This window comes from Aquila chrysaetos, chromosome 4 (genome assembly GCF_900496995.4).
Source record: "Aquila chrysaetos chrysaetos chromosome 4, bAquChr1.4, whole genome shotgun sequence".
Lineage (NCBI taxonomy): Eukaryota > Metazoa > Chordata > Aves > Accipitriformes > Accipitridae > Aquila > Aquila chrysaetos.
This window is the reverse complement of record NC_044007.1, coordinates 58,660,523-58,676,242: the sequence shown is the minus strand read 5'-3', so window position 1 is coordinate 58,676,242 and position 15,720 is coordinate 58,660,523. Positions and strand designations below refer to the sequence as shown.

Below are 15,720 nucleotides of genomic sequence, written 5' to 3'. Positions count from 1 at the left end.
TTTACAGTTCAAGATTGTCTTACCCAGTATGTCTCTGGATTATGTATTACATCTGTATTCTTAAGGGTACTGTCAGATGCAGAGACATATGTTAATCTGCTCATGCTAGGACTTGAGTAAACTGACTGAGGTAGTACATTCTCTTTGCAAGAAGATTCCTGATAACATGACGTGCAAGTAAAGTCAGTTTCAGACCTGAAAAACAGATTCAAAGTATGTCAGTATTAGAATATATTTCTAATGCTGCCCCCAAGAAAATCAATGCTACACATTACTATAGTATTCTAAAAGTCATCTGTCTTAACCATTCTGTTTAGTACACTCAGTAGAAACGAGAAACCAGCTCTCAATTAACCTTTACAAGTTCTGGCTTTGATGTACATAAAACTCATTTTCATTGGATATAAATCCGCAAGGCAAAGCATCAGAGTTCCACAACCACACTCAGATGTTAAGGTCACAGAGACAACACAACTTATTAAAAAAAAAAAAAAAAAAAAAAAAAGTGAATCAATATACTTGTATCTAACTAGATGGAAGAATGTCAGATGAAATCATGCAACATCCCAGGCATCACACATTACTATTTCCTATTCACTGCTGAAATTCTCTTCATATCACACACCTGAAAACATAGGATCTCTCACTACTCTGTCCAAGAAGAAGAGATAACATGAAAACAATTAAAGTCACTGACAATTTTAACTGGAAATCCTAATGTCTATATAACACACTTACAAAAATACACATACTTCTGCACTTTTTAACTTCTGAGAAATGTCAGACAGCCTGTAATTCTAATGTCATGTACAACACACTAACTGTAGTTAAATATCAAATAGTGAACTTAAAAGTTAAGGCAAAAAAAATCAGTTGCCTCCTCTTTTTATGAGAATGTACGTAGCCATTGGCTACTGGCCATGTTTATATATTTAAGACTACACAATCAGCTTAGCTGTAATCTTATAGTTCATGTAACACTTACTGTTATGGGAGCTCATTTAAAAAACATTGCCCTTTCAGTTGCTAAGAAAGCCTTAAATCTTAGACACAAGTTGCAATTTCAAAATATGAAGTGGTCAAAAACAATACCAATATTTCTATCCATACTCTCTCACAAGCAGTAGTGGTATGAATCAGAGAACCAAACTGAGTGAAATACTTATAAGTTTAAAAAACACATCTTCATTAGTCTCTACAACTTCAAGCTTTGTTATCATATAACTAACAGCATAACCCCCAACCAAATAGCTTTATTTGTAATAGATGAATTACACTAGAACAAAAACTAATAAATATGAGATTTTATAGCTCCATCAACACACAGTTATAGGTATCTGATGTATCTGACTAACAGGCTGAATATTTTGTATTCTTGCATTACTGGATAATCCTAAGCAGAAACAGCAGTGTTGCTATCCAGCATCTCTATCTCATCATGCCAGTGAGGAAAATAAAAAGTTAACAATTGCTTAAGACTGCTTCCCCATACATATATGTCCTAGTTTCAGCTGGGATAGAGTTAACTGTCTTCCTAGTAGCTGGTACGGTGCTATGTTTTGAGTTCAGTATGTGAAGAATGTTGATAACACTGATGTTTTCAGTTGTTCTAAGTAGTGTTTAGACTAATGTCAAGGATATTTCAGCTTCTCATGCCCAGCCAGCGAGAAAGCTGGAGGGGCACAAGAAGTTGGCACAGGACACAGCCAGGGCACCTGACCCAAACTGGCCAACGGGGTATTCCATACCGTGTGATGTCCTATCTAGTATAGGAACTGGGAAGTGGGGGCGGGGAATCACCGCTCGGGGACTAGCTGGGTGCCGGTCGGCGGGTGGTGAGCAATTGCACTGCGCATCATTTGTACATTCCAATCCTTTCATCATTGCTGTTGTCATTTTATTAGTGTTATCATTATTAGTTTCTTCTTTTCTGTTCTATTAAACTGTTCTTATCTCAACCCGTGGGTTTTGCTTCTTTTTCCCCGATTTTCTCCCCCATCCCACTGGGTGGAGGGGGAGTGAGTGAGCGGCTGCGTGGTGCTTAGTTGCTGGCTGGGGTTAAACCACGACAACATAATAAAAGCAAACAGAAAGCTTAGTCTAAGAATGAAGTCTTAGCCTAATAAAGTTCTTCCATAAACTGAGATCAAGGACAACATTCAAATTAAAACTTGATCCCTCAAAAATCCTCATGAAGCATTAATAATTCTTACAAGCTGCACCAAGAAATTTACCCTGAAAATGCTGTTCCAGAAGTCTCACTAGGAGAAGAGTGAATTAATGGTGAAGTTGAAGGTCTGAAGCTATACTGCTCATCATCCAGAGGCTGCAAGTCACATTCAGGTACAATGGGTTTATGCTCTGGTAAATAAACAGAATTTAATAACAGTATATATTTAAGCACAGGGAACAAGTCTACTGTCAAGAAAAACCTTTTCAACAACTGGTTACATTTTTACAGGTTTACTTACTTACCAGTACTACTCTGAGAAGTTGGTGAGAGCTTCTCGAAAGTTACATGTTTTGCATTCCCACCACAAGCAGTACTCAAATCTTTGTTTCTCTTCTCTATTTTTGCATTTTGCTTCTTTTCATCACTGCTCAATTTCTGCATAGGCTTTGCTTTTGTAGGACTTACTGAGACATATTTACTAGATTGCTTGGCAGGTTTTAAGTTGCTGAGTGACAGAGTATTTCCTGTACTTCTCTCCACCAAATCATTACAAGGTTCAGGAACAGCATTTGTTGCTTGATCTACTGTTTCTGTATCTTCCCTGATACATCTACTAGCGAGATTGTTGGTCAGGTAAGCAAGTGGATTTCTCTGTGCCACTTCCATTTCTGCTGCTAAAGGAATTCCACACATCTGTGCTCCACTTCCGGTAGGTAAGGTTTGGGTATCAAGCATATCTGATCCAAGATCTGCATCCACTGACTGTAAATGTTTACTATTTACTAAATCTGACAACTTTTCTGAAAATTTAACACTATTTGCAGTTACATCTTCATGGCTGGGAACACCAGACAGCCTAGAGAAATTCTGAATATCATCGTCTTCCTTAAAATAATCCAGAAATCGCTTCTCTATTTCTTGCTGCTTGCTATGACTATTTATCAAGCCTTCTGCATGAGTATCCTTGTTTTTATCTTCACTCAGTAAAAAGGTATCAGGCATAAGGTTCTGGACAGATACTTCATGTTTCACAGTACTCTCATATTCACTTTCATGTCCGATCTCATCTGTTTTTTTGAGGTATTTTTCCATATCAAATGCGCTATTTTCCACATTGCTAGATAATACCTGATTAGCAGAAAGTTCTGTCTCTTTAACAATTCCAGGAAGGAAACATGTTCTTCCACTTTTTTTAGAGAGTGCTATCATCATAGCAGCTAGCTGGGAAGGATCAGCACTGGAAGAAGCATTAGCAATAGCAGATGCAATCGTGCTAATACTCAGGACAGAATCAGAATTATTAGATAAGCCATCTTCAAACTTGTCTTTATGAGTTCCATCCTACAACAAACCAAAACAAGTTAAGCACCAAATTAAGAACTTTTTGTTTAGTGTTTTGTTTTCTGTGTTTTATTTGTTCATTTTAATTATTTTGCATTTCAGTATATGGTAACATACTAACATTTCTAGTTGACACATTTTTAATCACCTGTCAAGAAGGAACATTGTAACAGGCTAATTCTCATTGTACTGATTTTTTAAAGTCTACTCCACAAAGTGGTTTTTTTTAAAGATTCAATAAAGATTGCCTGCTAGGAAGCCTTAACTCCCGTAAAACTTTTAAAATCCTATAATGTTTTAATTCACTTGGAAGAACTGGGAGTAAAATCCCATCAGGAACAAACAGCAAAGAAGAAGCTACCATGACCAATACACAGTACCTTCCCAATTAACTTTAAATCATCTGCCTCTCTACAAGGGGAAGACAAAGCTATTTCTACAGTTTTTTCTGTCACTCAGGTCTGATTTCTTTTTTAGTTTTCACATTGGCTCTTAGCAAGGGGCATGGAAAAAGTCACATCCAGACCACAACCTCTTCCCACCTCTCTTAGATACACATACATTAACGAAGAAAAGAAAACATCTGTCCTCCTGTAGATATGCATGCATTTCTTCACAATATCCTCATAAAGACTGATGAAGCATGGAGCAGATAAGTAGACCGTGACTGGACTGAAAACTGGCTGAACTTCCAGGCTCAAAGGGTTGTGATCAGCAGCACAAAGTCCAGCCACTCTCTAGTGGAGTATCCCACGGATCAAGACGGGGACCAGTACTGTTCAGCATCTCCATTAATGACATGGATGAGGGGGCAGAGCGCAGCATTAGCAAGTTCGATCATCATACAAAAATTGGGACATGTGGTTGATACACCAGGAAGAGTGGGCTGTCATTCAAAGGGACCTCAACAGGCCAGAAAAATGGGCTGAGAAGAATCCCATGAAATTCAAAGGGAAATGCCAAGATCAGCACCTGGGGAGAAATAACCCCATGCACCCGTACAGGCTGGGGACCGACCAGCTGGAAAGCAGCTTGGCAGAAAAGGACTTTGGGGTCCTGGTAGACATGAAGTTGACCACAAACTTTGCTCTTGTGACAAAGAAGGCCAACAGCATCCTGGGATGCACTAAGAAGGAGCTGCCAGCAGACTTTGGGAGGTGATCCTTCCCCTCTACTCAGCACTGGTGCGACCACATCTGGAGTGCTATGTCCAGTTATGGACTTCCCAGTAGAAGAGAGACATGGACATACTGAAGAGAGTCTAGCAAAGGGCCACAAAGATAAAGTAAGAGCTTGGAGCATCTGTCATATGAAGAGAGAGCTGGAATTGTTTAGCCTCAGGAAGACAAAGTTCAGAAGGAAATCTTACCAATGTGTATAAATACCTGATGGGGAGAGAAGGAGAGCAGGGAGGCGTAAAGAAGATGGATGCAGACACTTCTCTGAGGCATCCAGTACGAAGAAAGGAGGCAATGGGCACGATTTTAAATACAGGAAATTCCATTTAAACATAAAGAAAAGATTTTAATGTCAACATGATCAAACACCAGAACAGGTTGCCCAGAGAGCACCCAGAGAGACTATAGAGTCTCCATCCCTGAGCATATTCAAAATGTGACTGATCTTGACCAATCTGCTCTATTTGACCTGGCTTTGAGCAAGAAGAAATGGATGAGATAATCTCCAGGAGTGCCTTCTGACCTCAACCATTCTGTGATTTGTCTGTGTTTGAGAACATTTTAGCATCCATATCAAACTGAGGGTGACCTAAACTTGTACAAATTGAGGGTAGGGTCGATTAGAATCTGGATACACATTATCAAAACCCCTAATTGTTCATTTTGTGTCTAGAACAATAGGGATAAGGATAAATTCGAAAGAAAAGCAATTATGGCAGTACACAGTCAGGTGCACAATCCAGCCAGTCCTTCTGCATTTAAGTCTGCACCTTACATCATTTAATCAGCTAAACCAAGTCAAACTTGCTAGCTACTGATTCCTTTCAGTGACCACGTCAGAGAAGGGCTGTTTCTGTAACTGAATGGGTCTGTAGTGTTCTGCCTGATAAGAAAAAGAACATGACACATTAAGGCAGAGAAGGTAGGTGTCTGGGATTACCAAATTGAAAATACACCTTTTTCAGACTTACACCACATCGGTATTTTTCAATTTTATCAAGTAAAAGACTTTATCCACATGCTAAAGACAATTGTTTCATTAAAAAAAATAGAAGGGGAAGACATAGCTGAAATTCAGAAACTTGACTGCAGAACATCAATAGCCTAGGAATCTCTGAAAAACTACGGGCTGACAGACCAAGTAACTCCAGAAGTGAAGTAGGGAGAAAAAGGAAAATGAGATGGTGATAGTACACCTGACTCACTACAGGATCATGGCATTCCAATGAAACTATCCTAACAAACAGTGGCACCTACTAGGATTCAAATGATCAATATAAAAAGCAGTGAGCTGATATGAAAGTCTAAATTTAGCCATATTCAAGTTCATAGTTGCACTTAATAGGAAAATAAAAGAGAAATACCTTTGCTTTACTTTTGGTAGCAGTTTCTATATTAATGCTTTTATGTATTCCAGCTGCAGTACCCATACTATGCCATGCACCTTCAAGGCTGGTAGAATTTGCATATTCTTTTGTTTGTGCTTCTAAGTCATCTAAGAACAAAGAAAAAGACAGGGAATTAATTTACAGTAAGTAAATCCTCTAAACACCTCCAATCTTGGGATACACGTCCTGCCTTAATGTTCTATAGAGAAAAAAAAAGAGCTGTTATAAAGGCACAAATCCAAATACTGCCAACATCAATTGTTTCCTGTACAGTACTCAAAGTTTACATACAAGTCACAAAATTAGCTGGCACTATGAATACCATGCTCACAGTCTTCAAATTTTATTTTCAGGTAGCTTATCATATTAGCATAAGCTAAACAAACCTTTTCATAAAATGGTGTTTGCAAGATAATATGAATATAGACCAAACTCCAGTAGAAAACCAGAAGAGTTAAATCTGAGTAAAGCCAATGCTGAAGACAGGGTTTGACTGAGGCAGATAGCAGTGAACTGGTGATTTTGAAGGATTATTTTTAGGAAGGACAGGTATGTTTCTGAAACCATCAAAACCTCGAATAATCTTCTTGATTAGGAGATCAAACCCAGACTAGGAGGTATTGTTCATATGAGATCTAGAGGCTACCATTTCAACAAATGAGTTCCTGCTTGAAGGAAAACATCTGGACTCCCTAGAAGACTAAAACCAACTTTTAAAGATGCTCTGATTGGTGAGAAAGCAAGTATGAAACAACAAACATTTGGGGGGGGGGGGGGGGGGTGAGTTCCATTGGTTTTTCTCCCCCACCCGCCTTACTTCTGTTCTTATAGTAGATATTTGGGGTTTGGATATACTTCGCATTTCAAGTAACACCCTCCTCAGGTTGCTGACTTCTCAGCTTCCTCTCCATCTGCTGCTCCTTAAGCAGGAATAGCACACTGGTATTGCTGATAAAGAATATTATTGCCAGTACTACTGAAAATCAGGTGGCAGTAACTTTTAAAATCTTGGCCACAAAGTGACCCAAATACCTTCTTTCTTTAGCATTTCTAGCAACCCTCATATCAGAAGAAATGCAGACCACATTAGGGTATTTTTCTATTGTTCAAAGCAACAACTGTAACTGTACTTTAACTGATCAGACATCATGAACTCAATGAACTCCCGGTATTTTTTGAAAAAAATCCTGACTATTGCATAGTGAATTTAAGCACACTAACACCAGATTTAAAAAAATCATTAGAGACCCTTTAAAAATATTTGCAAGGTCCCAGCATGAGGAAAATTACAGCTGTAAAGCTCTTTCAAGAAAGCAGGCTCCTTAAAAGCCTGATGAACGTTTTTCATCAATGCAAAAAAGTATTTAAGGCACTGTACAGACTGTACAAGCAGGTTCATAAAGATTGATGTTGCCACAGTTCTATCAAGAGCAGTAGAGATGCTTTAAAATGCACTCATCCTTTCCTAAACATACCTTATTAAGTTGATAGGCATACATATGCACCAGAATGCATGCTGTGTTCTTTACATACAAAATTCTGGACAAATGTCCTAAATTACTACTTTAAGTTAAGCAGGTATCATGGGAGCGTAACATTTTTTTTTTTAAAGATGGCAGGAAAAAATGTAGACTATGTTTTATGCACACACTGTCAGTTCAGCTACAACCTGAACTGTCTTCCTTCTTTCCCTGTATCCTCTATACCTATACGAGCAAACAGACCAAGTTTCTGGGGTTTCTTGTTTGTTTGTTTTTTGGCAACACATTTATACAGTTTTTTCAACAGGAAAACTCTGAACAGACTTTAATTATCACAAGACATTCTCATCATTACCCAGTATCTGGAAATGCTGAAATATCCAAGACTATTTATGGTAGTACTTGGTATTAGAATGTTCTCTCTTGTAAGTATTTAGGTTCTCTGCTTTTCTGGGGGGAGAGGGGGCAAGAGAGGTGCTCACAGCAAAAAAGATATTTGGTGAATGAAAACTAAAGTCTTTCTATAAGAGATTAATCTTAATAGTCTTTAATAGCTATCTACAAGTAATTCTTAACTACCATTATAACTACTGTCTAGGGCTGCCCCTTCTGTTCTATAATTACCTGGAAACAGCTCAGACAATTGTGAAATCTCTTGGCCAGTGTCACCTCCTGATGAATCAGATTGCCTTAGCAAAGCAACAGGTTGCCTTTTCTTCGGAGATGTAATATAGTAACCAAAAGATGGCTGTAAAAATAAATAAATAAATAAAATTACTCTGGAATACAGCATGAGTAAATTTAATCATTAATAAATAAGTTCAGTGGGCTTGCAAAGCTGTTTCAGCCACAGTGCCTCCCCAGTTGGTGTTTGGCTTTCATACCACTGAGAAATAACATACGCCTCCTAGCATTGCAAATGGCTAATCCAAACACACACACTTCCAATATATACATAAAATAAACTAACAACTTATTTATACCAGTTAGACAAAAGAAAGTGCATATGCTCTCATCATCTCTGCCTGGAGTCATGCTCTGCCGCTCAGCACCAGGACAGAACATGCCAACTCTACCAATTGACCAGGACACCACTGAATTACACAGGCCTATGTGACGACTTCCTCCCATTGTACATACTTGCCCACTTTTTTTACTGAAGTTGGGCATTTGCCTAGATAGCACATCAACTATCAATAGCCATTCAAAGATACCCTCACTGTTCAAATACCCCTGTCTGACCAGCATTTCATTCAAATACTATGTGGATCATTTGCTTGGACCTCCAACATGGACCCTGTATATGGTGTACTTTTCTCTCTCTCTAATCCTACACGTAATTAGTTCCTGACCAAAAGGTGAAGATCCTGATTCATCCATAACACCAGCTAGCCCTTCACATCAGAAATTCCAAGTGCGAAACAAAAGCCAATCTAGACCTGTCATGCATAGAGAATTTCCTTCACAAGTGAACATAAAGTAGCTCTCGGAAAGAGTTAGTTACAATATAAAAAAAAAAAACCAAAAGTAGTGCTAGCTTTTGTTCTTGTCCTTTCCTTGTGTCTTAATATTGAGATACATACCCGTTTCACATCACTGCCTCCACCAAGACAACCAAGAGCTTCAGATCTCTGACCAAAGAACTCTCCCAAAGACAAACGTAAATAACTGGCATCTTTGTCAAGATCAGATGTTCTCAGCAGAATGCAGCTATTGGCAGATTTCCACGAGGTATCTCCTAATTCAGATGCATTTAGAACGTCTACTTTTTCCGCCTGCAGACAAAGAGATTTCAGAAGTTGTAACTTGCAAATAGAGAACTATTCTGCTTACATTGAGCTAATTAGTTACCTGCACAATTTTGTGTGCTTTCTCAAATTCTTCCTGGTCTTGTGCAATCATAGCTGCTGCTTCAGCTTAAAAACAAAGAGAACATTTATTAAAATAAGGCATAAGTTATTAAGTGCTGTCATTACGATTTTGCATCATTAAACTAAATGTTGAGCGACAGATGTTGCAATATTTCATTCTACATCTGAGACAGTTTGGAACACACTAGGAGTTATTCCATCCCATTATGGTGAGAAAAGTTCACATGAAATTCATTTTAAAAGAGTACTCCCTGGATCTTTAGGGGCCAAAGTAAAATCAGCATTTAGCTAACTAGCGTAGTGGTGAATAAAGTCTCTTACGGCCTTAACCCCAAACCAAACTATAACTTTTCATAGGTTATGCTACCCATACTAGCTAGAATTAAGCATTATATGGTTAATTCCAAACAAACTTTTACTACATTTGGTTTTGAAAATTTCATCAAGGTGGTACCTGTGAATTAGAGCAAAAGAAACAGACTGGTTTGTACCAGTTCATGAAACACGTGTGCAAATTAACAGGCCAAATACATCAATACTTCTTTTAAATTCAAATGCTTGTATTATTTTCAGAATTACCATTCACAGAACAACAAACACTTAAAGTCTCTTCACCGAAATGATGTGAAAAGCTGCTGATCAAGAGATATTGCTCTACCACCTTATTTCAATGTTAATGTATCATTAAGTCCATCAAAACTTATAAATGTGGCCTTGTACACACAGCATCCCTCGTCACAGAGGACACAGGGCAAATGGAGGAATACATTAAGAATGGACACAAACTTGTAACATGAATACAGCTGTTGTCCATAAAATTACTTACGGGAAGTTGCAATACGTACTCTGAGGAAAGAAACAAAGTTGGAATACATCCTTATTGAGCAATCCAACTGTGTTTCCTAAAGGCAACCTAGCACTATCAGTGACACATGGTTAGATCCAGTTGAACTCTAAGTCAGTATCAGTTCTTCCTTAATCCTCTGTATAAGCCATACAGCTCTCTGAAGACTTCCTGAAGCACCAAACTGTCAGCTGAGCAATCCTGCACTATTGTATACAAGAATACACTGTGAGCAGTTTGCTGACAGAGACAGACATGTCATAAATGAGACTCAGAAGCATCGCATGTAACATTTCCTTTCTGTCCCTACAAATAAACTCTCTCAGCTGTCAAACATCACACTTGAGCATTGCAGACAGACGGGCAAACTAGCAGCCAGAAAAATGCTAAAAACATTGAATCTGTAAGGGCACGTCTTCCATCACATGGACAGGTAAGCCAATCGACTCAAAAGGAGAATTGCTTTAAAAACCTATCAGATGGGAAAAAGCTAAACAGCCAAATTGTGTAATCACTCGACAAACTGAGTCTGAGACGCAGGAAAGTGTCTGAAATATCCTGGCATTTGAAAAAATAATGGAGGCACTCTGCTTTACTGACGTAGTAGATAGGGAAGTTTGCACCAAATTGGATCACATTTGCTTGTTCCAGCAGAAAACCACTACAGTGTTGAAAAACATTATTTCAACTAATCAACGCTGTCTCATCACTCATTCAAAATAAACAATTCTAGACAGCAACATATACAGCATTCTCTTTGAAAGAAGAGCATTGAGTGGACTGTGGACATGTTTAGAATACATTAGCCCATCCATATATCAACTTCAGAAAAGACTAGGAGAAATGCTGTTGCACACATTGCTTGGATCTATCCAGTAAAACAGATGACCAGATGACATTTTGGTGCTAAGGAATCGATTTGTCTACAGCACTACAGGCATATTATCCAAGCCTGTATGACAAACATACAGACTCTCATGAAGATCAGTCTGAGATAGCTTAAGGAAAATAAACAACTTTTTAAGTAAACAGGAGTTCAAAAAGCCTGGAATTTGTTAGAAAAGAGTCCGTAAAGTCCCTCAATAAGCTCCAACATTTTTCAGTACCAGTACCATTTTCGAGCATCAAGACATTCCCAAGGGGTTCACAAAAGAAATCACCAGCTAGAGAATTCAGCAGCTCTTTTCACATTCTAGCTGATTTTGTAGAAATTTCTTGTTTACAATTACTTCCTGTCTTATAACCATCATGCAATACAGAATGGCTACTGTTTCCTCTTCTTGAAAAAAAGGATAGCAATAATCAAAGTCCAAAGGAAAAATTGTGGAAATGACAGCTACAGGAGTTACTTTTGCTCATACAATAGGTACCAGTGACACATTAGAATGCTTTTTGAAACAAAACAAAAGACTCTTCACAGGAACAGTAGGGAACATGGAAAGAATCTGTCAACTATAACTAATGATAATATCATTATAGGCTACTATCAACATCAGCTTTCAAATAATTTGTAGTATCTAAAGCTTGGAGGCTTTGCAACACCAAATACTGATTTGTTGAATTAAAAAAAAAAAAAAAAAAAGAACGTTTACTTAACACTATTACAGATAACAACAGCTATCTAAAAAAGAAGATTACATACATCCAGTAATGAACTCCTCATTTATTTTATCATCTTCAGACAGATTTAAATCTTGTTCTTCATCAAATGAAGTATAATATGCAAGATCAGTCACCCATTTGCCCTCTTCATTTTGATAAACAATGCTGTGTGGTAAGTCACCTGAAAGATATATCAAATACTACACTGTTGATTAAATTAAAAAGGAATATGGCAAAGTCTCTTTAGTTTAGATTAAGGAGTTCACTTGCCACAAGTCAGCAACAAGTTAAAAAAAAAAAAAAAACATATCTTGGAGTTGCAGCAACTTGAGCTTAAACTAGTTTCATCATCAAATAAACAACTTAAGTGCAATATACACAGTCAGGTTTGTTTGTTTTTAAAAAAGTCAAAATTTATTCACACTACATTGGTTTTTATTACCAACCTGCACAACTAAAGAAAAATGCATAGCTTACAATTTTATTTCTTTTTCCACGCAACGAAGTCTGGTCACAATTGTATCGATGCGTTATATCTAAAGCAACCTACCTTTCTCTGTGGTAGCTAAACTTATGTTCTCACAGCTGTCTGCAGTTGGAGACAGGTAAGTATCCGGAAGACCAACTTCACATTCAGTTGCATCTGTCAGCAGTGCATTTGCACTAAGAACTTGAGGAGTGGTGGAGTGCCCCAAAAATCCTCTTGCTGTGTGTAGTACTTCTGCATCAGAAGAAGCAGCCTGACACTCAGAGGACTGTATTTCCTGCTTTGGAAGGACATCCGAAACATCACCTTTATGGCTGTCCATACACTGAAGTGAATCTAATTGCAACTCAGCAGCAGTGCAGGAATCTAGCACACCTCCAGTAGTCACGGAATTCTTAGAAAACAATAATCATTTGAAAAGTGTCAGAAGTGCAGCTGTGAACTGTTTGTGCTAAGAGTTCTAGGTACAAAATAGTGCAAGATAACCATGTTTGAAAAATATATCTAAAAACAAAGTGGTGTTATTTTTTTGTACAGAAAGGTTGGGTTGCTAGTTCAACATCTTAACAAGTTTTCAAATACACTGCCACCTTCTACTACAGTCTTACTCTATATGATAAACAGAAGTTTATGACAATTTCATACCAGTTGCTGTACTGCTCTGGGCAGCACTTCTCTTTGCACAGGACATCCAGTTATTCCTTGATTTTGTGAATCTTCATCACTAGCACTTCCAGAGTCTACTCCTGTCACAGCCTGGTAAGTGTCAGGAATCTGAAAGTTCTCCTTTTAAAAAAATTAAGATTTAAGTTACACTGGAACAGATATACCAAAGAAAAAAAGATTTTAAGAGTACAGTTGTTTTTACAATGTTAAAAAAATTCTCTAGTAAACAGATTATCATACTTTGTTCACTCATGTGCCACTGCCAGAGGCATCTCTAGCTGCTGGCACCACCACCAAGGACAATCGTTCCTGGCTATGCCAATCCACGAATCTGCCTCCAAGGGCATACACAGCAAGAAGATAGGAGGATCTCTTCTTATTCCTACTACATCCCTTCATTCCCTTTAGCAAGGGCACCATGCTGCTATTCTTCCTCTTCTGGTTGACCCACTGCTAGATGAGGACTCCAAATCGAACTCAGAACCTGTTCTACTTGCCCAACTGCCTATCTACAATGGCAGTGAAGCAGGAACATCTATCCTCCACAAACAGAGAAGACCTGAGGTCAGAGAGCAGAACTATTATTCTCACTCTTCAAATAGCCACCTATCCCTTTCTTCATGTACAGCCATAGATCAGCAACTGGCAGCCGATGCAGGCTACTTTTACATATCACTTCTCACAGCTTGGAAACTCTGATGTCAGTTGAGAAATTTCTGAAATTTCAGAAGCTACAGTTCATTTAACTGTTCCAATCAATTACACTTTCCCATTCTGGTCAAGCATGCAACTGCCAGGATTGCATCCACTGTTGCAAAGCCAAGAAAATGGAAAGGCACTTAATCCCCAGCAATCTGTAACGGAGCTAACTGCTGCTCAAAGGCAAACCACAAGCCAGCCAGTTGCTGCTCTACACTTACCTTTCACACACTAACCAATTAGTTAAGAGACTTGTTCACTCTCCTGGAAAAATGAGTCTCTGTGATGCTATACACTTAATAAAACTTTGGACATTGCTAGCCAAGATAATAAACCAGTGATCAAAGATTTTTATAAACTAGTTGAATGATAGAAAAGAAGTGCCAGCATGTTACCTTAATAGTTATAGAAACAAAAAATAAAACAGAATCAGTTACAGTTAAAACTGTAAGTCTAATTAAGAACAGCAACAAGTTAAAATACTGAAAATAGTTTTGTCACAGAACCATCATATTAAAATGAAGCAATTCCTACACAGACAATAGGCCCATCTCCTGGACATTACAAGCAAGTTACAAGCAAGGTCAAAAGATGGCCTTAGTTTCAGTTTAACTGACCAGCTTGCTGGGGCTGGAGGGAACAGGGTAAAGCAAGCATTTTATAGGTATTAGCTTTTTTTATGTAGATTTGTCTTTCATCAAAAATTCTTTACATTCAGAAGCTGGTAATCAAAATTTAAATCATGCCATCACAAGACAATGCTATCAGTATAGGCTTCTGCTTAGTTACCAATTATATAATTTCCCCTTAGTGGACTTGAGAGGATCCCAAACGCTTATCTACAAACATTTTACCATCTCTGACACTAAAAACCACCACTAGGAAGCTGAGAGGGGAAGCAAGGTGTGTAAGAAACATTCATACCTTAAAGCATTCAAGAGAATGCCTCAGAGGTACAGTAAGTTCAGACCAGCATAAACAATCCAAAACTCAAAGCAATTTTTACTTTTGAAATAAGGGTTAAGAAATGCAGTATTAAGTAGTCCAGCAGAAAAAGTCCATCTTCAGGAAATATTACTGATGTTACATTAATTACAGGATTTCTCTGAGGACAAGTCTCCATCATCCCAGAGAAGGGACAGAAAACCAGTCTCAGCAGTTTGGGGTTGGTTTCTTCCCTCTTTGCAAGATCAAGTAACAGAATTGACTGCACAAGGTTCTCTACCAGAGCTGCTTATCAGAAGAAAGGAGACGGCTATACACAGGACAATGAGGAGTGTGAGGAGCAGGGTTAGACAGGGGTGAGAAACCTGAATGGAGACCTGAATAAAGATGACAGCATAATAGGAAACCCTTCAGCTTTGCTGCAAGCCTTCCTGACTAAAGCCTCTTGGGACAGCCAGCTACTTACCTAATTCCACCTTATCTCATAAACAGCAAGACCTTCTGTAACAAACAGATGAATCAGCTGCTAGCTCTGCACTACAAGGAAGAGGAAAATAAATACAAAAATAGCTACCTAGCTTCTTTCCTTTTTTTTTTTTTTTTTTTCTTCCCCCAGGGAAAACCTTGCAGAGGGAACAGGAAAAAGTCAGAAGCTCACTCAAATGGCTTTGTTTCTAGTTTAGAGCTGTATTTGTTATCTTTACATTTAAAAAGAATCCTTTGCTGTACAGGCTACCTGTTGGACAGTATTTGGGTTTGTCAGGAAAGAAAAAAAACCTAATTCACCCTGGCAGACAACCCTCAATGATGCTAACGTGTAAGGGCCATTGGGCATGCTGAGCTTTGAACTTCACTTTAAACCTACCTGAAGTAAGCCATTTTCAGAAAGCTTCAGTGCTGTACAGCATTCTGAGAGTTTCTGTATGTCAGTGTCTCCTCTTGTCATTTCTGGTTGTATCAGCTGCTCAAAATAGGCTTCTAATTGGTTATCAAAGAACTCTTCATCATCAATATCGTTATCTATTGAAAGAGAAAAAAATATCCT

At 38.2% G+C, this 15,720-nt stretch overlaps 1 protein-coding gene across 1 annotated transcript in view; it reads right to left on the bottom strand.

The window, feature by feature from the left end:
* LOC115340061 (centrosomal protein of 192 kDa-like) overlaps positions 1–15,720 on the bottom strand; it is a 90,967-nt gene that overhangs the window by 49,925 nt on the left and 25,322 nt on the right. Inside the window, exons 16-26 of the mRNA XM_030010851.2 lie at positions 15,541–15,698; positions 13,011–13,151; positions 12,429–12,759; positions 11,919–12,059; positions 9,413–9,477; positions 9,145–9,336; positions 8,186–8,309; positions 6,057–6,187; positions 2,476–3,514; positions 2,235–2,361; positions 24–195 (exon numbers count right to left, since the gene is read on the bottom strand). Coding sequence (XP_029866711.1) covers positions 24–195; positions 2,235–2,361; positions 2,476–3,514; positions 6,057–6,187; positions 8,186–8,309; positions 9,145–9,336; positions 9,413–9,477; positions 11,919–12,059; positions 12,429–12,759; positions 13,011–13,151; positions 15,541–15,698 — 2,621 coding nt within the window. The remainder of the gene's footprint in view (positions 1–23; positions 196–2,234; positions 2,362–2,475; positions 3,515–6,056; positions 6,188–8,185; positions 8,310–9,144; positions 9,337–9,412; positions 9,478–11,918; positions 12,060–12,428; positions 12,760–13,010; positions 13,152–15,540; positions 15,699–15,720) is intronic.